The 25,121-nt window shown below is 45.2% G+C and overlaps 1 protein-coding gene across 2 annotated transcripts in view; it reads right to left on the bottom strand.

Moving 5' to 3' along the window:
- Positions 1-25,121, bottom strand: part of SPRED2 (sprouty related EVH1 domain containing 2) — a 114,608-nt gene that overhangs the window by 5,164 nt on the left and 84,323 nt on the right. For both annotated transcript variants that reach the window (XM_058683900.1, XM_058683901.1), the window contains exons 3-5: positions 19,366-19,534; positions 16,913-16,977; positions 392-541 (exon numbers count right to left, since the gene is read on the bottom strand). In XM_058683900.1, the coding sequence (XP_058539883.1) occupies positions 392-541; positions 16,913-16,977; positions 19,366-19,534 (384 nt within the window). The remainder of the gene's footprint in view (positions 1-391; positions 542-16,912; positions 16,978-19,365; positions 19,535-25,121) is intronic.

Genomic DNA, 25,121 nt, shown 5'->3' with positions numbered 1-25,121 from the left:
GCTCTGGGCTTTCACACAAAGCCAGGAAGCCCTCTGGACAGAGGAACTCAGGAGATAGCATAGCCCCGTGGAGAACCCACGCCTGCATTTGAGACTTGTTCCATCAAGGACTTTCTCTCTCTAAACCTCAGCCTTCTCTTCCATCAACCGGGGATGCCCAGGACCTGCCCTGTGGGATAATTTGTGAGGACTCAATGAGATTAAGCACACGGAAGGTTTAGCAAGGGGTCTGGCACACAGAAAACTAAGGACGAGCTGCTGTGACCACCGTCAATACGGGGAACAGGGAAGGCCTGGGCTTGAGCAGCGGGCTACATGGAAGGAGGAAGAGGCTGTTCCAGATCAGGAACCATCCACCCCATGCCCTCAAAGGAACCAGACTGCCGCGCACCTGTTCGAGGTGATAGTGGTCCGTGGGGTATGGGTCATGGAGGTGGCCCAGGGTGTAAATCCTCCGGTGCTCACAGGATGTGGGAGAGGAGATTGTCCGAGTAGGTTGTTCCCTCTTCTGGGAGGAATTAGAAGAACTGTCTGTAGCTGTCTGTTTAGAGGGAGGTAACCAAGAGTTAATTAAAATGAAAACAAAAACCAAACCCACATACCAAAACCTAACACGCCGTCTACCCCCCACTCTGGTGTCTTGCCGGACTTCCCGAAATCTGGAGTTTATCTTGGCTGTGGGAAGCACCAGGACCCCTGAAGGGCCAGATTGTCTAAACATGATGTGGCTGGCTCAAGGGGCAGAGAAACCCAGCCACCAAGACCCTGGAAAAGTTGGGTTTGTTTTCTCAAATGTGGGAGCAGCCACCAGGCTTTGGGGAAAGGGCTCACTACATCAGGCCTCCCGTGGGTACATCCCAGTTTGATCAAGAACGGTTACACCACTGGTAGCCCTGGCTGCAAGGGACTGTGGTGAGCAGAGGAGATGCATGTAAGCCAAGATCAAACCCAAATGTTTCTGTGCGGAGCTGATCCTGGCAAAGTGTCAGAAATAAGGCTACCTCAAGGGTATCATAGGCACTGGCTTTCCAGGAAGAGATGTTGTAATCTTTGCGTTGAAGGCAAGCCTTGAGGGTCACTGTAAGCTGGAAGTGACAAAGACAGCTGCACAGAGAATGCAGGCCCCTCTCTTTTGGACCTGAGTGCAGAACTCCTCTCCTGGTAGAGACGAGTTCAGATTGGATCCTCTGTGACAGGGTCTTTGGAAGGTGATGGATCTGATGGACGGTGGCCACCACCTTCAAAACCAAGAATCCTCAGAACCACCCACCCGCCCTCTGCATCCTTAGAGTCACAGATCCTTTTCTTCCCCAAACCAATGAAAAGGTTTTCCTTATATCTAGGTGTCCTATTTTTGGCAAGTATCGACGAACTCCTTCCTGGCTCTCATTTCTCAATCTTATATTCCCCTTGTCTCATTTGCTTATTTCTTTTTTTACACCCTCTCCCCCAACTTATTGAGTAACGAATGCCCAGAAAAATGGGACAAGTATTTAGGACAAAGACACCCATATTCCCATTATGCAGCACAACTACGTTAATTTTGAAAACTTAGTGGACATGTGTGGCATCCCTTTGGCAACCCAACCCTCCTGATTTTTTTTCTCCAATTCTGTTTGGTCCAAGTGAGACAGAGCTGATGCCCGTTTCTGATCCCTCCATCCAGAGTGACTAATTCAGGTATGGCTACACGGTCCTCTCTGAGGTTAATACGGAGATTTTTCATGGAGAGGTCAGAAAAGATGCTGTCTTTTTCTCTGAAGTTAAGATCTAAGGGTCCTAAAAGCCTGGAATCCTGGCCAGGGCACAGGGAAAGCACCTTCCAGGGAAGAAGTGAAGCAAAACTAAGAGAAGGCAGCCCCTCCACCCCCTCCCAGAGCCATCTGAGCTTGGATCCAGTCGAGGCTGCAGCCTGCGATCTACCCTAGGGTGTCCCAATGGTGTGGGCCGATTCCCTTTGGTAACTGAAGCCCAGATGCATGGGATTCATCGCTTGGGTGTGCTTTCCCCTCACTTTTGGCTCCTCCGTGGCAGTTCCGCCCGCATCCCACTCCTGCCTGTGTCCGGCCCTCACTCCTCTCCACTGCAGTGCAAGAGGAACCGGGCACGCAGCGTCTGCTCCTTCTCTGCTCTGCCTCTTGGGAGCCACCTGCCTGGCAAACAGCACGTACTGGCAACCACTCTGGGGACTGTGCGGCCTGCTTGGAGGCCAAGGGCCAACCCACTGTGGGAGGCTTTGGAGGTCCAGCGCCCGTGCCTGGTGGGGCAGGTCTGTTTGATCGAGAGGTCCCACCCAGCCCGAGACGTCTGCTTCCCGCAGATGTCAGCCAGGACTGGCATCCTCACTCATTAAGGGTCTCCTGTCTTTTTTTTCCCCTCAGTAGTTCAGAACTTGGGGAAGAAATGCTATTTACTCCTCAAATCCCAGCAACTGAAAGAAACCAAACTGACGCTCAAGGAGTTTTGACTCTCTTCTGGAGTCTGTCTTGTCTTCGATCTCCTGACCCGCTCTTTCTTCACGTCTTCAGAGGTACCGACCGAACACACAGGGGAGGGGGTTGTGGACCAGACAGAACAATAAAGCAAAGAGCCCTTAGTCGTCTCAGACCGTGCAAGTGCATACAGTGTGCCAGACCCTGGCGACACGGGGGCACGGGTACAGGTGGAATACTGTCTCCACGTCACAGGCCGGAAAACAGACTCTGAGAGACCATGGCGGGGCAGCCACTGCAGAGCAGGACTGAAATGCGGCCCCTGATCAGCAAGCCCAGTGGGATTTCAGTATACAACACCTCGGCTTCTCAAGTTCACCCAAGTCTTTTCCAATGCCTACTCTGAGAGGTGTTTTACTGTGATTAACACAAGTACAATTTCTCCAAGTAAGAAGGTGCACCCTGCTTTACACAAACCCAGGAGATAAGGGGATGGATGGGGTCTCATAATACAAAGTTTCTGAAGATCTCGATAAACACTTCCTGAATGAGTAGGTAAGGGCCCTTCAGGGTGATTCAAATCTCAAGAGTTAAATTCTTAACCAGCGCCCCAAACGACAGTCATCTCTTACGTTAGAAGCTACCCTCGTATCGAACACTGTAATATGCACTCGGCATCGTGGTCACCTCTGTGTTAATCATCTGTTCACCCTCCTCCACCCTGTTTGCTGTGAACTATGTCCAGGTTAACAATGTGTAGAGAGTCATTCTGAGAAATGAGGCGTGCCCATGTTTTCCTAGCGTTCATTAGCTAACCAGATATGCCACCTTCTGATGCACCCAGCCTACCTCCCTAACCCTGAACAGCCTCTTCCCACTGCACAATCAAGTGCAAAGCTTCCTGGACATTATCAGAGAACGTGAGAATGAGCAAAGCCGTTAAGTATCTCCTAATCTAATGGCGAATTCGTACGAGGGAGCAAGAAGGTTAGAAAGCTTTGAAGTGTGTCCACAGTTCACTGCCTACTGCAGGCGGAGCTGACACCCATGCCTGGACTGCTCTGGGTGTGTCTGGACTCTGAGCAGGACAGCATGCAAGAGAGCCTCCATTAAAGCCAAGGCTTATTCCACATCTGTACTATCAGACAAATCTTGCCATGCAGTGTGACCTACAAACAAAAGCAGTGAACTAGCAGGGCATCTCCAAGAAACAAGGGGGAAAAATCTTTTTTCCACATGCACTTCTTCTTTTATTAATCTTTTTTTAAAAAGGAAATATGAACTTAAAAAAATTTATTTATTTATTTATTTATTTATTTATTTATGGAGAGAGAGACAGAGAGAACGAGCACAAGGGGTAGAAAGAGAGGGAGAGAGGGTGGAGCACGGGCAGGCTTCAGCTCACCCGATGCGGGGCTAGAACTCACGAACTGTGAGATCATGACCTGAGCTGAAGTCAGATGCTTAACTGACTGAACCACCCAGGTGCCCTATTAAGTAATCTCTATACCCAATGTGGGGCTTCAGCTCACGACCCTGAGATCAAATGTTGCCCGTTCTACCAACTGAGGCAGCCAGGCTCCCAGTCCACTTGCACTTCTGAACAGACTCTCCCATAACTCTTCTTGTGGCTTCCACACACACTGGAGAAAAGCCACCCACCTAAGCTATGCACACACACTCTCTCAAGCAAGACTCCTGAACATCTGTTATTTGTATGCACAAGCTAATGATACCTACCAACCTACCAATCTGACAGCTTCACCTTCAACTCATAAAGACTCTTGGGGCGCCTGGGTGGCTCAGTCAGTTAAGCGTCCGACTTCAGCTCAGGTCATGATCTCGCAGTCCGTGAGTTCGAGCTCCACATCAGCATCGGGCTCTGTGCTGACAGCTCGACAGCTCAGAGCCTGGACCCTGTTTCAGATTCTGTGTCTCCCTCTTTCTCTGACCCTCCCCCATTCAGGCTCTGCCTCTCTGTCTCAAAAATAAATAAACGTTAAAAAAAAAAATTTAACATAAAGACTCTGATGTGCTTTAAACTCACCTTGCTCTCCAGGGGTTGTCTCTGTTGTGGGTTTGAGCTCAAGAAGAAAAAATGTGGAGGCTTCAACAGTAGGCTTCCCCACATCCAGGGACGGAGAGCCTTCTGTACCACCCACTGTGGACGGAGAGGGCAGGCGCTGCTGCGGACTTGGGGAGGAGGGGTCCTATGCAACATGATACGGCGAGCATAACCACTGCCACCTGCAAATGTAGCCTCCAGAAAATCCTGCCTCTGGGTCTGGGTTGGACGCTGAATCAGTGTCAATGCCCATTATTAAAAAGATGTTCCATTAAGAAGTTTGCAACCTAATATGAGGTACTGAACAATAGAAATGCAATTGAGTATTCTAATGCTGAATAATAAGGTCTCAGCTCAGGAAGACTGGATGTGAATTGTTCTCTAATTAAAAGTCATGCTGAATTTGTTCAAAGGAACAAGGTTTGTGGGGCCTGGTTCTAAAGCCCTCTAACAAGGCAGAAAGCTGAGATGACTTTGATAAGGAAGAAACTCGAAGGAACAGGGAGGTGAGAAAAGGGAGGTGGGGAGGATGGGAGCAAGAGTCAGAGGGTACTGAGATGAGCGGGTACTGCCAACCTTAAAATCAGGAAAATACAGACACGAGTGGCCTGATGGAATCCACCTTTGATAGTAAAGGCACCCATTCCTTGCCTGGAAGTTTCTTGGGTTTGGGCTGGGTGCTCTGTGGGATGTGGGTTCAGACATAACAGGGGGACACGGGCAGGGGCAAGGCCAGGTGGCTTCCCTTCTAGATGGGTGGACAAGTCAGAACTAGGCTCAGAGGAAGAGAAAAAGAGGTTCAAGTTTACCAGTGAACATCTAATAAAATTCTTCAAAAAGAGCAAGCTTCCAATGGCCAGACTCTGAAGACCTACTTATTCAGTTATTTCCCATAATTCCCCAGAATTTTAACAACAAATGAGAGAAAAACACCAGAGCTTCAAAAGTTGGCACAGACTTTCCTTTTGCATAGCTGGCTTTAATGTTATGATATCTGAAAATAAATCAAAATCCGAAGTGCAAAAGATGCTGGGAGGAGGCTACCTGTTTCCCCAAGGTCAATGCTGCCCGGTTTGGGTGGAAATTGGACTGGATGGGGAAGGGAGACTAGAAGATGCATGTCACATGTTAAACCTGTAGCTGGCTCTCTCCTACTGCATGGGCATATCTTATAAAAGGATTTCTTACTCTTGGAAACTTGGCTGTTCTTCCCTCTCCTTGGGTCTACCTGGAAGTTCTTAAAGAAGCACATGCATCTGTTCGCATGCCCTGGGTCTGGGAATGAGCCTTCTTCATTTGGAAGGAGAACTTCTTTGACCAAGGGAAGCTCAAGAAAGGAAGGAGAGAAAGAACCAAGAAGCCAGAGCAGCTGAGGAGGCAGTCTGCTTAAATTACCCGTCCTGGGATGGAATCCTGGCTGTTGACCAAGGGCTTTTTGGGGCATCCAGCGTGGGTCAGACTACGCATTTCAAAGTGAAACAAGTGTTTTCAAGGCTGTGTGTATCCCTTCAACTCCCCTTGGATTTTCCTGCTAAATCTTTGTTTACCAAAGGGGGTAAGGGCAGAGCATGAAGGCAGCAGCAGTGGGCAAACAATGCCCGCAGGAGAGGAAAGATGTGCCTAGGGCAGGACTGTTCTTTCCTGGACACTTAGAACTACTAAGGGGCACTTGGAATGTCCTACTCAGTGTATCTATGACTATGAGAAGGTTGGCAACTGGCAATTTCCTTCTCCGTCTTGGGGATGGAGACAATGGGGATGAGGCCCACCTTCAGTAAGGCAAACAAGTAGTCACTTCATCGTCCCTGTGTCCCCAGGAACACATGAGGTGATAGAAGCAAACACACAGCGCAAGGAGCCAACCCTACTCTGAGAAACCCCATCAGGAGGTTAGCAGGCTGACACGTTTTAAACAAGGCATAGAAAACAAAGGTTAAGAAATGCTTAAGAAGCCAAACCATGTCATCTGGAAATCCTACAGCAACGTTAGGCACAAACTGCACCAAGAACTGATTCCAGGCCAGGTTAGGCCATAGGCGTTGGGCAAGTTGTTTAACTTCTCAGGGCCTCAGTTTCCTCATGTGTAAAATAAGGGGGGGGGGGGCAATCAATGATCTCCAAGGTCTGTCTGAGCTCTAACAGTGTCATGAATAAACCTCCTTCCCTCCTCTTAAGAACATCCAAGGGGTTTGATGGAGACTGCTACTTAGCTCATTCGAGGGCCACAGGATTCCCTCAGATTCATTAAATAGCACTTCTGTCTTGTCTGTAGATGCTGCTGCTATTTTGCATTTTTAAAGGAGCCTACCTAGTAGTTATGACCACAATTTGTATTATTTTTACTGCAATCTTCCACCAAAATAGATCTCAATAGCTGATGCAACCAATGCCAATAGCAATCTTTCCATTGCAAGGCTTCTCATTTTTAATGTTTTATTTTATTCCTTATTTGTGGGGGGGAGGGAGGGGGAGAGAGAGAGAGAGAGAGAGAGAGAGATATGATGAGTGGGGGAGGAGCAGATAGAGAATCCCAAGCAGGCTCCACTCTCACAGTGCAGACGGACATGGGGTTCGATTTCATGAACCTTGAAATCATGAAATCTGAGCCAAAGTCGAGTTGGAAGCTTAACCAACTGAACCACCCAGGTGCCCCTCATTTTGTTTTTTTTAAAGGTATATACACACACTAAATATAAGTATGTACCATTCCTCTCAACCTTGGGCTCAGCAAGGAGACTAAGGACACAAAACTCTGGGCACCTCTGCTTCTCAGAAGGCAGTACACTGGATAGTTAAGTGCCTCAGAAGGCACCTGGCTCGGGTGGCTTGATGAGCTGTTGTCTCTCTTTAGTACAGCACTCCTTTCCCCTTGGCACCTGTTAGACCTTTTTCCTTTGGTAAACAGGAAATTGTCACCCATTTTATCAACAGGTTTTTGGGAACAGGTAGCACTAGCTCACCTGTCCTAAGGGCCTACATAGGTTCCAGGTGTCCTCTTTCAAAAAGGCAAGCAACCAGCCAGGCACATGCTCTTTCATGGCCCAGCTAGCAGGCGGTCTGGGTCTAAGAGGCAGCTGCAAGAATGGGGGAAAGAGACGACTTTGGCCTTAGACTCTAAGACATCATGCTTTCTGGGGCCCGAGGATAAAGTGGGCATTCTTTCACTGTAAAGCAAACAACAAAAACAAAACTCCTACTCACCGAAAAAAAAGTCTTATGTTTCTAAATTTTAAAGTTAGGTGAGGGGCGCCTGGGTGGCTCTCTGTTAAGCATCCAACTTTGGTTCAGGTCATGATCTTGCCATTCCTGAGTTGGAGCCCCACATGAGACTCTGTGCTGACGGCTTAGAGCCTGGAGCCTGTTTCAGATTCTGTGTCTCCCTTTCTCTCTCTGCACCTCCCCCGCTCTCTCACTCTCTCTCTCTCAAAAAAAATAAACATTAAAAAAAATGTTTTTAAACTTAGGTGAAATTTTCATATGAAAGGAAAGGACTCTGATACACCCACAGCTTGATTTACTGGAAGGGGCTGAAGGGTTGCCAGCAGGAAGGCGGGCTTTCAGGTAACCCTGAATATGTCCTCTGTATGAATTAGTAAAATGCAAAGAACAGTATCCTACTACCCACAACTTAAAAAGATGAGATAAGGTGCATGTAAATGAAGAAAGACTCAAGTGGGAGGGCTAGCAAGAATGCCTTTGGGCTTCTTGAAATTGAGAGCATTTCAAAGCTTTTGTTTGAGCCTCGGACATATTAACTGCTTTAATTTAAAGCCACTGTAGGTATTACATGTTGAATAAAAAGATCCTCCCCTCACTATGTAATGTGAGCTTGGTAATTATTGTCATTTAGAAGATAAAGCAGCTCCCTCCCATTTTCTGAGACCTTCCACACCACCCAGTGCAGTGCTGGGTCTCAGCCAGCAGCAGTTATGGGACACTGCTTCCTGGTGTCAACCACAAAGCCTATGGCTGCCCCTCCCCCAAAACATTTTTGCTTCTCTTAACAAGCTACCATAGGTCAGTTTCACTAGTTAAACTTTGTAGAAGGAGCTTACATTTTCAACCTATTTTCTCTTTTATTTAGCTTCTCCCCACCCCAGTCTGCCCAATCCCCAGATTCCAAAGGTAGAGACAACAGGAAACATTTCTTTTTTTTTTTTTTTTAGAGAGAGAGAGCGCAAGTCAGTGAGAAGCAGAGAGAGTGGTGCCACAAGGGGCTGAGAGGGAAAGAGGCGGAGTGGGAGAGAAAGAGAAGCGGGGCTCCTGTTCACCAGATGCGGGGCTCGAACTCATGAACCGTGAGATCATGACCTGAGCTGAAGTCAGAAGCTTAACCAATCACCCAGGTGCCCAAGAAAACATTTTTAATCAACTGATCATCTAAAATGCGACTGAGGCTTTCGAGCAGGGGCAAGGGGAACTTCAGACCTTCACTGAAGTATTTTTTTGTTTTGTTTTTTTTTAATGTTTACTTGAGAGAGAGGCAGAGCGAGCAAGTGGGGGAGGGGAAGAGAGGGCGAGAGAATCCCAAGCAGGGCCTTGCTGACCATGCAGAGCTTGGTCCCATGAACCAGGAGATCATGACCTGAGCCGAAATTAAGAGCTGGATGCTCAACCGACTGAGCAACCCAGGCGCCCTCCACTGAAGTAGTTTTAAGCCAAGGCACTAGTTGAAAAGACCATCATTTAGGAAGCTACTTTGCAATGAAGGGAATCTGATAGATTTAAAGAAGTAAAATTTACTGAAACTTACTGAATACATGCTGCCTTTTGTCAAACTTCTCTGAAAGGCAGCAAGCAGATCAGAAGTTTGCATTCTGGGTGGGCAGAGTATAGAACAGAGTATAGGTTGCTTTGGCGCTCGGAGTCTTGGTGATTTTATCCGCAGAAGAGGAAGTGTCAGCATGTCCCTCACAGGGTGGTTGTGAGGAACAAGCTCAGTCACATATATGAGAGTGCAGGGCACGGTGCCACACCACAGTGCCTTTTCTTCCCTTCCCCGAGGCCAGCAAATAGAGGCTCAAAGGAAATACATTCAACCTTGAGAAGACTGTGGGTCCAAAGGATCAGTGATCATAGTGAAGTACTGGCAGAACCGAGTCTGGAATGCAGGCCTCTCCCTAGCCTCTAAACTCTGCATACTCAGTGGTCACACGTCATTGCTTTCTTAGAAAAAATCAGTAAACGAGCCCCATTTATTACAAAATAGGTAGATTTGAAAAAAAAACCCCACAAAATTGGTAGATTTGCCTTCAGTTTTAATGGCTGCTGGCACAGATTAGGTGGAAAAGACTTCAAAAAAAAAAAAGGGAAATGTTGTGGCAGGCTATACTCTTCTGCTTCTGTAAACGAAACCTTGATGATTACAAAATATAATGAATTCATTTTTTCCTACTTAATCAAGAATGACAGTAAGTATATGCGGCACCTGGGTGGCTCAGTTGGTTCACTGTCTGACCCCTGGTTGCAGGTCATGATCCCAGTTCTGCACTGGTGGAGCGGGACCTACTCGGGATTCTCTTGCTCCCTCTCTTTCTGCCCCTACCGCACATGTGGCACGCACTCTCTCAAAATAAACAAACTTTAAAAAAAAAAAAAAGAAAAAGGAATGAAAATAAGCACAACTTGTAAATGCTCAAAAGCCCATCCAGGACAAAACAAATTGCTTCTTAGTATTCTGGTTTCAAACGCTTGCTCTAGCCATACTTTAGCCCTGGGGTGGGTGGGAGGCGTCAGGGATGTCATTAGGGACAACTGCTCTGAACAGCCAGAAAGTAATAAAATGCAGCTTGTAGTAAACAGGATGTCAAGGGTTCAAGCGTAGGGCACGAGGAAAGACCAAGTTCTTCCAGTCTAGGCAAACATGGCTGGAAGCTGACGACGGTGTAAAAGACATGACGTTTTTCCTACATGAAGGAGGGCTGCCTGCCTAAGGTACGATCAAATGCCAAACGTAATCCAAATATCAGCCTTCTTCAGCTGGCTTCTAGGAGAGTGTTCAGACCCACACAAAATGATGTGAATTAAATCTTCTCAGTTCTGCAAAGGATGGTACACAGTTTAATACCATTCTAGGTGCACAGGAGAGTGGTGATCTCATTACACAGGATGAATGCCTTAAGGCACTAGGGCTTAATTAGGAATCGCTACTGAGAAGGGCCTCCCAGATCCAGAAACAATACTTAGGTCATGGTGGTAAAAACGTACAAGGCAGGCAAAAAACAAAATCAAAGCCTTATATAGGGGTAGGGGCACCTGGGTGGCTCAGTCGGTTGAGCATCCGACTCTTGGTTTTGGCTCAGGTCATGATCTCACAGTTCGTGAGTTTGAGCCCCACATTGGGCTCTGCATTGACAGTGCGGAGCCTGCTTGAGATTTCTCTCTCTCTCTCCCTCTCTCTCTCTGCCCCTCCCAGGCTTGCTCGCTCGCTCGCTCTCTCGCTTAAAAAATAAACAAACATAAAATAAAAAAACCAACAACCTTACATAAGGGTAGGCTTTCCTATAGTCAAGCTTTGAGTTGCTATTTTGGGGACCCCTGGGCTGCAAAACTCACTCAGTAGGCTCCAAGTCTGTCACATTAATGGGCCACACAGGCCACTGCTCTTAAATTTATCTTCTTTTCTCTCCCCTTTCCAATTTGGGTTCAACAGAACCCTAAAATACAATGCCTGTACTTGGTTGTTTAAAAAATAGAATGGCTGGAATATCATAAATAGAATTATTCAACAGAAGAAGAGAAAAATAGCAGTGGTGAGCTGGAAAGGCTGGGGGATGGTGTTCCTGGCTCCTCCACTGTGAACTAGCTGTGTGACCTTCGGCAAGTCACCCAGTGGACCCTGCGCTGCTTCCCCAACCGAGGCTGTCAAATGAGGCGAATCCTACTTCATTTGCCAGAAGGAAGCAGGCTGGCTCATCTGATAGGAACTCAAAATCCCTTCCAATTCCAAGACCTGTAATTCTAAGGAGCTGGCATGTCTGCAGCTAACCTTGTCTCCCCGCAAGCCAAACATTTGCAGCTAATTATCTGCACAGTGGACATACTGCTTCCTAGCACCAGGCAGAGAAAACAGCGGGAGGAAGAGAACTTGCAGCCGCAGACCTCAACCTCTGTTGTGTCTCTTTAAGGTCTTTAAACCCCCGATGGAGGGGGACCCAGGATTGCTGTAACTAAGGCATCTCTCCCGATCCCACCTTCTCCCTTGACCGCCCGCCTCCCACAGTCCCCATTCTGAGAAAACCCCCGCATTCTTCCTTTAAAAAAAAAAAAAATCAATACACGTGTATCATTTACTCTCTCAATATCAATTCTGCTCCTCCCCATCTCAGCTCCTGCGCCAGAGAAACACACACTTCAATTCTTGTGGCTCTTTCTTCTTCCACTTCTCTCCATTTTTTTTTCAACGTCAAGTGGTTACACTACTATTTCCCGATTTGCAGATTTAGATACTCTTTCGGGACTTCTTATTATGGAAGATGAAGACTTAGCTATTTTACACACCCCCAAGTATCTGTCTATAAAGCAAATATTTCCCTAATCCCCAAGCTTTAGAGCCAGAATCCAGCCACTCAGCACAGTGACAGCTGAAGCGCCAGCAACACTTGACCGCAGAGTCTAGATGAGCCTGCTCTAGAAGTATACACACACTGTGGCTGTGTTCTCCCAAGATCGTGTTGAAATTATCCTTGTCTAGCTATGAAGATGCTAATAACAGTTAAAAAATGATTTGAGAATTTGGCAGCAGTAAATAAACCACCAGGTTTTAAAGGACCTGACCCTACAAAACAGGATTTTGGAAAATTGTTCATGAAAGGGCCATAAAACCCAGAGCCACTCTAGTTCTATACGGTCCATTTTCACTATTATCTCCTTTTCTCCGCCACCCCCCCCCCCAACCCCCCTCCTTGCAGGCTCCACATGCTCTGGTCTCAGGGTCTTCAACTGTGGGGGGCTGGGAGGAAGCGAGTCCTAAGTTAGGGAGCAAACCAGTTCAGCTTATCCACAGGGAGCTAGACTGGTCCTATCTCAGGCTGACAAGGGGCCTCCTCCACAAGATAAAAGTACATGTCTTCTCTGCAAGACAAAAGCACAACACAGGGAACAGACTCAAGGGTCTTTCCATTCTGTCCCTTTCAAGTCTCCCCAGCCCTGAAATGAAAGAAACTAAAAGCTGTCAGAGGCTCCAACATGAGTGTGCCAACTCTTTCTTTTTTTTTTTCCATGTTTACTTTTGAGAGAAAGAGAGAGAATGCGAGCAGGGGGAAGGACACAGAGAGACGGAAACACAGAATCTGAAGCAGGCTCCAGGTTCTGAGCTGTCAGCACAGAGCCCGATGCGGGGCTCGAACTCACGAACAGCGAGATCATGACCTGGGCCGAAGATGGCCGCTTAACCAACTGAGCCACCCAGGCTCCCCATGAGTGTGCCAATTCTCAGCAATGGCAAACAAACAAACAACCTCCTGTTAAACAGAATGCTAACTGTTGTTGTTGTTGTTGTTGTTGTTTATATTGTTTGCATTACTTATCTTCCAAATTTGTACCAAATGGCTCAAGCCTCATACCTGTATATTCAACGCTGAGCACACCCTTGCCATCTAGGTATTTGTGTTCACCTGGGTCAGTCACTGTAACTGAGGTCCAGGAAGAGACAGTACTGCAAAGGGTAGAGAGTTCACGGAAGGGCGAGAAGGTACGTGTGAGCAGTCAAGAGCTCACAGCGAGTGACGATGCTAGGAGCACAGCTCCCATTTGTAGACACAGCAGAAAACAAAGCTAGAAAAACAAGACATGAAGCTACCGAGAATCCTTCAAAATCACCCAACTTTACATGGCCCCCCAGGATAACAACAAAGCAAATGAATAAAATATGGAAACCTATGACTGTTACACACTATATCTAAGGTTCAGACCACCCGTTGATTGAGCACCTTTAGAGCATAGCTTTACAGGGATGCAGAGACTACCATGACGAATGTCCTGCTTCTAATTAGATAAAGATTCATTCATTCAGTAAAGAAAAAAATCTGAAAACAGAAAAAGGGCAGGCTTTCAAGTGGCAAGACAGAAATCATCAGCAGAGTGCCTTGGAATTTTAAAGGAGAGAAAACAATCATAATTGGCGAAGGGAGAAATACTAGGACACACACAAATGAATAAACAGTCCACACTCAGAAAATCAGAACAGTTGCTCATCGGGAGTCTCTGCTGGTGGCTTGGGCAGGAAGGATGTGGCCACACAGCCGGCTGGTAGCAGCAGAACGAATGGAGAGGCATGGGAAGACTGAGGGGGCAATGGTGTTGGCGAGTGGCCACAGATGCACGGGCAGGGTGTGCGATGGTGTGTGTGTTCGCGCATGTGCACCCACTCGTGCACACGCCAAGCAGGACGCTAATTTTACTCTGAGGAATTACAGCATGGTTTCTCAATCCTGAGAAGCCAGGAGGACAAGCTGGTTTGGGGGATGACCATGAGAGCTGGGACAGTGTGAGCAGAGACAGCCCGTACTTGGTGAGTGCCCAACAACTCCAGGGGGAGCTGGCGGGTCTCTTCCTCCACTTTATTCCCCACCATAGAATGTGCATTAACGTATTGTCCACAATGTCCTGTTTTCCTTCTAGCCCCAAGGAATCCCCTGAAACAGAGGGAAGCCCCTGGCTCTCGTGGCAAAAACAGAAGTTATACTCCCTGGTTCCTCAAGTTATAACCATACATACACTTGCTGTCCTCCCAGAAAGCCCTCATAATTCGGGTCCATCATGAGTTGTTAGAAGGTCTTATCACCATTTATACTCTTTCTTTCTTTCTTTTTTTAAATGTTTATTTATTTTTGAGAGAGACAGAGAGAGACGGAGAGAGACAGAGTGTGAGTGGGAGAGGGGCAGAGAGCAAGGGAGACACAGAATCTGAAGCAGGCTCCAGGCTCTGAGCTGTCAGCACAGAGCCCAACACGGAGCTCGAACTCACGAACCGTGAAATTGTGACCTGAGCTGAAGTGGGATGCTTACCCGACTGAGCCACCCAGCCACCCCACTATTTATACTCTTTCCACACTAAATGAGTGCTGTGTTCTAAATATCTGTCCTATCAATAAAAGTTTTAGAACACGACAAGCTTTGGGAAGCTATAGACTACACAGGAGTCAACACAGCAGCTCACTTCCTGGGCTCCGGGTTTCAGATACCTCACTTTCCATCTTAGGACAGAAAGTCTAGTGACGGGAAGCTCAGGATCCAATGGGAAACCTGGCGCATAAGCCCCTGATGACTCTCCCCCATCCTTACAGGGGAGGAGTTCCTAACAGTCAATGGCTAATGAAGAGGCCATTAGGGAAGGGAGGTGCTATTGTTAATAGGCCCTTGTTGGTAAACACATGGAATGAAGGCAAAGATATGTCAGGGCCTACACGGAACGCAATTAAGTGGAGCTCCTTCCCCACTGAGTTCCAGTGTCTGCAAACAGCAGGGCTGTTTCTACACTTCCTTGCGGGCATTCTCTGCTACCCTAGAGCAGCAAGTTGAGCCCCTGTGGATTAAAGGACAAAACCAGGAGGGATGCTGGCTTCCATCACCCCAGTCCCCCTTGCCCTCTCACGATTCTATAAATCACTTCTGGCAGGTAGCTGGGAAGCAGCTGCGAATGACAGTTTTGCTCTGGAGCACAGGAAGCCACCTTTTAACCCGCCTGCTGTTGTTTGTCTCTCGAAAACGTGACAAAGGAACAGATGTAAGCAAATGCCAACTGTTGAGAGGATCTGCTTAGAGCACTATAGGAAGCCTGTTCTGAGCCACAATCACACCAGCCGCTCAATGCAAAGACAACTGAGGTCATTTCCTGACACCCCTATGCACGCTCTGTTCACATCAGGTTGGGGCCCGCGGCGCAGAGGCAACTCTCCGTGCACATCCCTGCTTCCGCCTTTGCCCTGTGCTTCCCAGTTTTGAAGCCCCTTCCCGAGCTGGGTTCCAATGCCACCGAGGAATACGTCAGCCTCACCTCCTAGCGGTCTTCTCTGATCCCCAGACCCCTCCCTGTAACGTACCCTGGACTAGAGGACTACACAGTGGGTGCCATTCTCCAAGCCTCCCGTGGGTCCATCTTATCTCTGCCCAAACCACCCTGTTATCTCCATGAGGGCTCGAGGCATAGTTTCTACACCTCTCTGCTACTAAAGTAGCGTTTTTCAAATCACTGGTTCCATGATGAGTGCATTAGGACACACATTTAAAGGGCTTGCAGCCGGTATTTACAAATATGAAATAAAAACAGCTTATGAAAGATACTCTTGGGATAAGGGAGGAACTAGTGGGGAACTATTAGATGATATTAGGGAATCCCTATTAATTTCCCCAGGTATAGTAATGGCATCACGCTTGTGGAAGAGAATGCCTTGCTTTTAGGCGATGCATGCTAGAGAATTAAAACATCGAGGTGACTTACTTTCAACTGGACTGGCAAACAACAGAAACAATCACGTGTGTGTGCCTGTGTAAGTATCTACAGGTACAGATAAAGCAAACAGGGCAAATGCTGAATGTAGAGGTTTACTGTGATATTCTTTAAATTTTCCTGTGTGCTCTAGAAGTTTCATAGTAAAAAGTGGAAGAAAATGAAACAGAAGAGAAAAAAAATCAGAATGCAGAACATGAAATAGGATCTGATTTCAGGTGTGCGTGTGTCCTAGGTTACAATGCAAATGTATCTCTTACTGTGTGTGGGGGCCAAGAGTTTGAAAACGCTGCCCTAAAGCTTCCTCCCTGCACCAAGCACACAGCAGGTGTGTGATGAACTGTTTGTTAATTAACTTTTAGAAGCACAGGATTTCAAAGACGATGCAAGCTGAGAAATCGTTTTGTTTCCAGTAATATCCCATTAACTCCTGCTGTGTCAAAAGAGCCAAGCCCTTTCCTGCCTTAGCATACTTGCGCCTTGCTCCAGTTCAGCCTTCAGGCCTCTCTTATCACAGATGTTTAATTACTCTTCAGAAAGGCTACTCTGGCTTTTTCCCTGATGCCAGAGAAGGAGTTGTGTTAACAGAAGACTCTGAGTAGGGCGACCAGTTGTCCCGGTTGGCCTGAGACTGAGGTGTTTTGCCAGCTAGGGACTCCCAGTGGTAAAAGTAGGACAGTCCCAGGCAAGCCGGAGAGTTGGTCACCCTAAATCTGGGGAAGGCTGTGAGAGAACCTGGGACAGGTCGGAGAGAGGTGCTGCAGTCGTGTCAGGCGGCCAATGGTACCCCCACAACATGGGCAAACCTAGCACAGCCAAAACTGTGACAAGACAGAGATCTCCCCCATGGCCTCCCAATAAGAACGGCAAATGCCAAATTGCAAAGTGCCTCTCACATCCTTAAACAGAACCTCTCTCTGATTATTCACCAACTCATCCACCAAGCAAAGGACAAAGGGAACTTACTGTAAAAACGTCATCATCGCCAAGCTCAGCTTCATTATGGATGGTGGAAGATGATGTGGTTGAGCCTAAAAAGACAAAAAATGTGATAAAACACAGTTCCAAAGAAGGTGAGTCAAAACCAATCATTTAAAAAACATATTTTAATAAAACCACATTCCATTCCTTTCAAATGTGAGTCATCAGCAGAAATATGTAACCTGGGAATTAAACGTTTTAAATTTATTCCTCTTTAATTGACTCTAGTTAGGACATTCCCTAAATTAACCCTGCCTACTGTTGTTCTTAATCCCTCAAGCTTCTGCATGGGCCACTTGAGAACACGCACCCGGAGAGTCACCTGGGCGTGGAGAGGAGAGCTAGCCCACTGCTCTGAAGCACCTGCTGAAGCCCAGACTCTGCCAGTGTCCCCCCAGACCCCTACAGTGTAGTGGGGAAAGCACTAGAAAGTGACACCCGCAACGGTCTCCGTGTCAGTTTCTGGTCTTTCCATCTGGCAATACGAGGGTTTGACTAAATAGCTTGTTTGGTCACCTCCTGTTCTGAAATTCAGACACTGGACTCAAAAACCCAGACTGTGGGAGCTGCCTTCAAAGCAGATACCCACGCAAGGAGGTTTTCTTTTGCAATATTGGGGCATCTGTGAGTTGTCCGTTTCTGCAGGCCAAAATTTGGGCTCCTGTCAGAAAACCCAGTTTATTCCATTATGGAATGCTTTGGTCATTTAGGGTTTGATTTATTACTTACTTGTTCATCCCTTTCTTCATTCTGGCATGCAAATCTGTGTAACTTCTTCCTTTGCCCCTCACAATACCCAATAATGCATGGACCAACTTAACGGATACTGTTAATGGCCAAAAGGAAAAACATTGAACTCTGCCTAAATGATACGTATACCAAAAGGCAAATTTCTTCTCTATCTCCTTTTCTTGGTTAGGTCTTTAAAAATGTGCATTTAGGGGCGCCTGGGTGGCTCAGTCGGTTAAGCGTCCGGCTTCGGCTCAGGTCATGATCTTGCGGTCTGTGAGTTCGAGCTCCGCGTCGGGCTCTGGGCTGATGGCTCAGAGCCTGGAGCCTGTTTCAGATTCTGTGTCTCCCTCTCTCTCTGACCCTCCCCTGTTCATGCTCTGTCTCTCTCTGTCTCAAAAATAAATAAACGTTAAAAAAAAAAAATTTAAAAAAATAAAAATGTGCATTTAGAAAATATTTTGCTATTACATTCAGCTGAAATTTAAAAAACTGCTCAGAAAGGGATGAGAGCTATTTAAATTTCAACCGGGGGACTGCAGGAGAAAAAAGTAAGTCTTCTGCACAATTACTACTGATCTTTCAGGACTTTTCTCTACTAGTTAAATTATTCCAGTCCATCAACATCTGAGGAAAGTTTGACAGAAACAGCTAAAGAGAGTATATAGAGAGAAAAAAATTACAAGTAAGAGAATCAAATTTTGTGTGTACCTTCACAGAATAAGGGGACTTACTGTACAATTCTATCAGTAATATGGGAGCTACTTTCTCTCTACACTTTAAAAGCTATGTTTCATAACAACGTTTTAAATATTTGCCACCTTACGTCAGACCTAGAATGTGAACGTTGGCTTTTAATTACCTTTTTGGCTATCACACGTTGTAGTGAACAGACTCATGTTCTTACTACTAACGTTAAGCAAGTTTCCTTTTTAAGATTTGCTTTTCGCTCTTCCCCCAAATCCACAAAGAAGAAAATGACTTCAGAACACTCTATGTCTTAAACAAATGAAGCATACATTCTTTTGTAATTAGTCTCCCCAAATTCTGGATTTGGCTTTCCCATGCCTTGCTTTATTTTTTTTACAGGGCTCTGGCTATGGCCACTTTAATTCTCTGAATGGATAACTGAATGTTAAGAGTTTGCGTGTTTGCATCTGTGGACTCTAGAAAAGCCCGTGAGAACTGACTGCCCAAGAGCCTTCCAGGCCACATTCAGAGGCAACACATTGTCTCCTACCCACTCACCCACAGACCAAGCCCTACACTGAACCAGGGCTCCAGGACTTACAGATCCCCTTCCTTTTCAGTACAGCCACACACCGTGAGCTCTCATTACAGGACGGCAGTCGCTAGGCCTGGCACCTTCCGAGCCAAGACAGATCAGACCGAAGCCATTTCAATAGTCAGGGAAAAGTGTAATCTGTCAAAAAGTCATTGACATGGAAGTCCAGAATTTGTCTTTCCAGAGCAGAGTCTGAAAACCAACTGGGATCACTTCTTAGTCTGAAACCCAACTCCTTTCCCCCTGCACTGTCACTTAGTAATTGTTCTCTGTGGATGTTCCTCAAGTTTTGCCATCTACTGACCTGCCCACCCCAGGCCTCCCTCAAATAAACCACAAATATATGATGGCAGACAACTGGAATAAAAAAGACCTTGGAACATTCCCACTGTCCCCCTAAGAATGCAGTGACAAAATTCAATACCTTCTATAAGGTCTTCGATTGCTTTCCTCACTCCCCTGTCAAAGGCTCGAGCATCAGCAGGGCTTTGGAAAGTAAGTCCAAACTTCCTATTGTCGACCTTCCAATGATGAAAGGTTGGGTTGGCTTTGGTGTAGACCAAGTCCTTTCTTACATAGCATTCCAATACCACCTGAAGGATTGAAACGCACAGGCTGGTTACTTGTGAAATAGCCGTGATGGTGTCTGGTTACAAAAACCCAACTAGGAACCATCTATTATTGCTGGCGACTAATGAAAACCCTTCATCCCTGCCTTCTCATATCTGTCTCTCCATCTCCAAAGAAGCCTTTGCTTGCCTTGCGGACCATCCATTCTTTGTTGACCCTGCCCTGCTCGCCTTTGGTGATGTCCACTGGACTTCTTAACCACCCTGGTTCTCAGTCTTTTTAGTTCCTCCTGCCCCTAACTGGAGGGCACTAAGGGGAAGCCCAGGTCTCAGGGCTTCAATCTGTTTCAGGTTTATTGCTTCTATGTCAGGACCTTTGTACTAATGGTTCTCAATCTTCCCTCCTCTGTCCTGATGGGTGTTTCCTAGTGACCTCACATGCAACATGTTGAAAAAATTAACTAACCTGTTCTGAAATTTCTGCTTCTCGTTTCCTCTCCCAACTTCCCATATGTAGCAATGCCAACCCCTCTCTGTTCATGCTATCTCAAAATCCCTGTGGTTGTCTCTATCTCTTCTGCTTTCTCTAGCCCCTGTATTATTAACCATGAGGTCCACTTCATTTTTCCTTGAACATCTTTTAGATCAATCTCATTTCAGTTGCTCCCACCCTGATCTGTTAAACTTTTATCTAGATTAGAACAACCTCTAAGTTTCTAGTGATCTAGTTCCAGAAATGCCTTTTACTAAGCTGTAACTTGGAGTAGATTGTTCTTTTTACGCCAGTTCTTCCTGTGACCCTCACAATTTAGTACTTGATTTTACAGTATTTTCTAAGTTTCACTAGCCTTGTGCTCCTAACCAGACTGTAAAAGATCAAGATGTGTTACAAAATAACTCCATGACCAGCACAGTGCTGTTGTTGATAAAGATACCAGAGTTTAACATTACACAAGAAAAGCAGCATTGCCACCCCACGAATGTAAACGTCATTCTTTATTCATAAAAAAACCTCCAAAATAGCGACGATATTTATTCCTATGGCTTTATTATGTGCACCAAAGGGATTCTGCTAAATTTTAATAGCTTTGCTCTTGTGCTGGCAAAGCTCCACATTTAACAAAATCTTATTACTTTTAGACTAAGCGAAGGGAAAGAGTGAAGCTTTGCCTAAGTTAGTGTAAGTTCAAATAAGAGAAGAACTTTGAATGAGTACGACTTTCAAGACTACATCTAAGCAAACAGAAACTAAGTGCTGCCAATAAATGTTCTCTGACTTAATAAATAGATGAGTATAATAGTCAAATTGGTATATCAAATAGCAGTCCCAAGCAGTTCACTTTATTACATTGTATTGAAAGAAGACAACACTCCCCTCACACAGTTCTATTTATGATTAAATCGCTTATTATGGCCATTTTTCTCTAAGAATAGTGCAATGATTAAATGTCAGCCCAGCCCCATTCCAAATTGGGGAAATCCAAATAACCAAGGCTTTAACCAACAAATGTTATCTATTTTAGAATTTAATAGTCTCAATTCAAAGTCTCAAAATAAACTTTTTGTAAAAACAAAGACTTCCAGTTTCTCCGTATTTTTTTTTTTAAAAGTAAACTCTACCCCCAACGTGGGACTCAAACTCACGACCCCAAGATGGTGACCCTGAGCCTCTTGCTCTACCGAATGAGCCAGCCAGGTGCCCCTCTCCATATTTTTAGGGTGAAAAAAATTAGCTTTTGGTTCATGTTTTCCAAGCTTAAGATTACTCAGTGGTAAATTTTCTTAAAGACGTTCTAAAATTCTTAGAAAAGTAAAGTTCAGCCACCTAAAATAAGTGAGGGGAAGGGGATCAGGTACCATCTCTTTACATCCTGTTAAGCAAAATAACATCATTACATATCCAAGTTTAAGGACAAAAATGAAAGAGTTCAGACGTGTTAATCTTCACAGGTCTAAACCCTAGTGAGGTTTGGCATTAACTTCAAACTCGAGAAGGGCTTTAAAAAAGGTACCTTTGAAAATGAGATGCACGGGGAGGAAAAAGGTGATTATATATTCTCGTTGGCAGCTTTAAAAAAATAGACACAAGAACTGTATATCGTCCAAGACTTAAGTAATCTACACAAATATGTGAAGGCTCCACACTTGCTTGCCTCTCCGCCCCCACCCTCAACGCCTCTCCTTCTCTTGAGTCAGCCACTATCAGTATGGTGGACACAACGCCACGTTCCTTTCTGTGGCTTCTTTATATACACACATAAGTTTGTGTGTGTTTTTAAACATGGCCATACCTATAAAAGGCTCTGCAAGTTGCCTTTTCCTCAAGGACATGTCTTAGAGGTAGATACAGAAAAATACCAAGTTCTGTTTAATGGCTCAGTGGACACGTTGGAATTAGTCATTCTCCATACTTACTAATGGGCATGTAGATTATTGCTAATCAGCCACTTTTAGAGATAGTGCTGGAATGAACACCTCTATACACGATCTCAAATTTTGTTCTGTGAGCTCTAGGGAGCCCTCCCTCTCTACCTACTGCAGGGGCTCCAGGATGGCATAACTATTTTCAGATAGTAGGACATTTTGCCATTTCATTGTGTTGCCATTTCTACCGAGGGTGCAAAAGGCACAGGGGGGTAATACTGCTGTGCTGTGGCATGCATCAAGGCAGTGTCGTGGCACCAAACTGTACTATGGTCACCTGATTCATCACCGCCACACGGTCAAAGCGAAAAATGCCAGTTCTGTGTAGGATGGCCCTTGATGAAGAAGCTAAAAATCATTACATCTTGACCCTTGAATACACAGCTCTTAGCCTGTGTGGTGAAATGGGAGGTGTACCTAACTGGATTCTCCTATCTGCTTCTTCATTCAATCTGCCATTATATGCTGCTTGGGCTGATGTATATGAAGAAACTTTGGCTTTGCACAAATGCATAGATGAAAAGGGAAGGGCATTTCTAACAGCCTTTTCACTTCTGCCGCCATACGGAAGAACGACGCCCGTCTCCAGGAAAAAGTACCTGCGCAACGGTTTCAGTAGTGAGTTGAATTTAACTGCCTTTTTCATGGATCACCAGGTTTACTTGAAAGAGCAACTGACAGATGAACTATGGTTACTCAGACCCGGTACTTAGCAGACACTTTCTCGAAAATGAACACAGTGAGCCTGTCACTTCAAAGAAAACAACTGGAGGTATTTGTTGCCAATAATAAAATCTGAACTTTCAAGTGAAATTAGAATTTTGGACAGCTTCCAATACTTAACGACTTTTCTAATGATATTAGTGGTGATGTTAAGAAATGGGACTTTTTCATGATGTAGAATTAGATGTAGCAACATTTGGCAGATCTGCTGAACTCAGTAAACCATTATTTTTCAAATGACATGATGTTCAAAAAAAATCAGGAATGACTAAAAGATCCACCATTCAAAGTGAAAGATAAACCAGTAGTTTTTAATGTACCACAGTATGAAAAGTTCATTAATGTGGCTTCAGATTCCGCATTTTAGAAACTATTACAAGCCGAGTTTTGGTGTCGTATCCAAGAAGTACATCTACAATTACCTGAAAAGGTTTTCCCTCTTTTCCAACTACTTATCTGTGTGAAGCTGGATTTTCTTCATATACTTCATCCAAAACAACATACTGCAACAGCTTGAAGGCAGGAGTAGATAGTAGAATCTAGCTATTTTCTATTAAGCCAGACATTTAAAGAGATGGCAAAAATATAAAGCAATGCTAGTCTTCTCTCCAATTATTGTTATTCTGGAAAATGGTTCTAGAGGGATGTCATAAATAATTTTTTTACATTTCAGTTTTAATTTCTAATAAGGTAAAAATAAGTAGCTGTAACTCATAAAACAAAAGCTTTTGGGGGTCCCTCAATAAATTTTCAGAGTGTAAAGGGATCCTGAGACCAAAAATGTTTGAGAACTGTTGCTTTCCTTAAATCTTTGTGTATAAGTCTATTTCTATAGGATAGGGTTTAAGTACGAAACTGCCAGGTTAAAAAGTATGTACATTTAAAATGAATATCCTGGCAAACTGCTGTTAAAGAGCTTTACCAGCTGGAACTCCTACCAAATGTGTGTGTGTGTGTGTGTGTGTGTGTGTGTGCGCGCACGCACGTGCATGCTCACAGACCTGCACATGTACAACCAATGGAACGACCAACCTTTCAGATTATATGATTCATCTTCATAAGGTGATTTCTCATGGGATTTAAGGAATAAACTTCTCTAGTTCATTTAAAATGATTCAACTCAGCGGCGCCTGGGTGGCTCACTCGGTTAAGTGTCCAACTTTGGCTCAGGTCATGATCTCACGGTTCATGGGTATGAGCCCCACACTGGGCTCTATGCTGACAGCTCAGAGCCTAGAGCCTGCTTCGGATTCTGTGACTCTCTCTCTCTGCCCCTCCCCTGCTTGCACTTTGTCTCTCAACAATAAATAAACTTAAAAAAATAATTCAACTCAGAAATTTTAAATTTACACATAATTTCTCAGGAAAATTTGATTGTCTCCAACTTAAAAAAATTATCCAAATAATGACTTCTTAATGGATGTCTGGAACACAGATTTTTTTCCCATAGAAACCATGGAAATTCTGTTCATAGGCTTCAACACAGAATTCAAATAATAACAAAAATCAATGTGCTAAATTCTAGAACTGCACTACATCGGAAAAACCAGTGGTAACACTGTTCCTACCAGAGAAAGCATTTCTTGTCCTATCTAGTTAGAATACTAGGAACTCTGGTGCTATCCACCCACTGTATTTCAGAAATGATCTCCACCCTCTCCCCACTATTCCACCACTTAGAGAGGAGGTCCTTCCACAACGTATACCATTTGCAAGCTCCCATGTGGGTTCATACCATGTGGGCAGAGTGCTGCATTATGGAAGTATGGAGTCACCCTATCTCCAAAGGGTGTGTGTGTGTGTATTGTGGGACAGGGCAGGGGGTCAGAGTTAAGCAGCACTGGATACAAGAGTCTAGAATTTCCCAGAGTGTGAGGGATGGAAAGATGGGAAAGCACAACTGGGTATATGAGCATGTGATTTCAATACGAGTACATATAAAAGTCTGGAAGTGGAGAGTCACAGAATATAAAGGGGACAGGAAGAGAAATGGAGTGACAGAGAAACATGGGGGGGGGGGGTGGGATGGAAATGAGCCAAGGCACACAATCCTTGTGCAATAGCAACAGATTACAGAAGCTGGTTCACAGCCACGACTACCCTATTGCTATGCAGAATTAGTATGAAGGGACCAGGTTGGGGATTCACAATGAAATGGTTCCTGATGTTGGCTCTGCTAATAACCACATGCCCTAGACTGAGGAAACGGATCATCACTTCTTGGAGAACTGAGTTTCCCCACTGCGAAACAGAGATAAAAGTATCCTCCTCCTTAAGAATGTTACAGGAATTTAACTGAGGGCTTTGCTTTGACCAAAATGGTAAAAATTTACGATTATTAAGTGCAAGTCAGTGGTAAGATACAAGTTTCTAAAATATATTTCTAAAATGAAGGGGCTGGATGAGACAATCTAAAGGCCATTTTAGGTTGACATATTCTATGATAAACCATGAAAATACCAAG

The sequence above is a fragment of the Neofelis nebulosa genome, chromosome 9 (assembly GCF_028018385.1).
Source record: "Neofelis nebulosa isolate mNeoNeb1 chromosome 9, mNeoNeb1.pri, whole genome shotgun sequence".
Classification (NCBI taxonomy): domain Eukaryota; kingdom Metazoa; phylum Chordata; class Mammalia; order Carnivora; family Felidae; genus Neofelis; species Neofelis nebulosa.
This window is presented reverse-complemented; position numbering and strand designations above follow the sequence as displayed.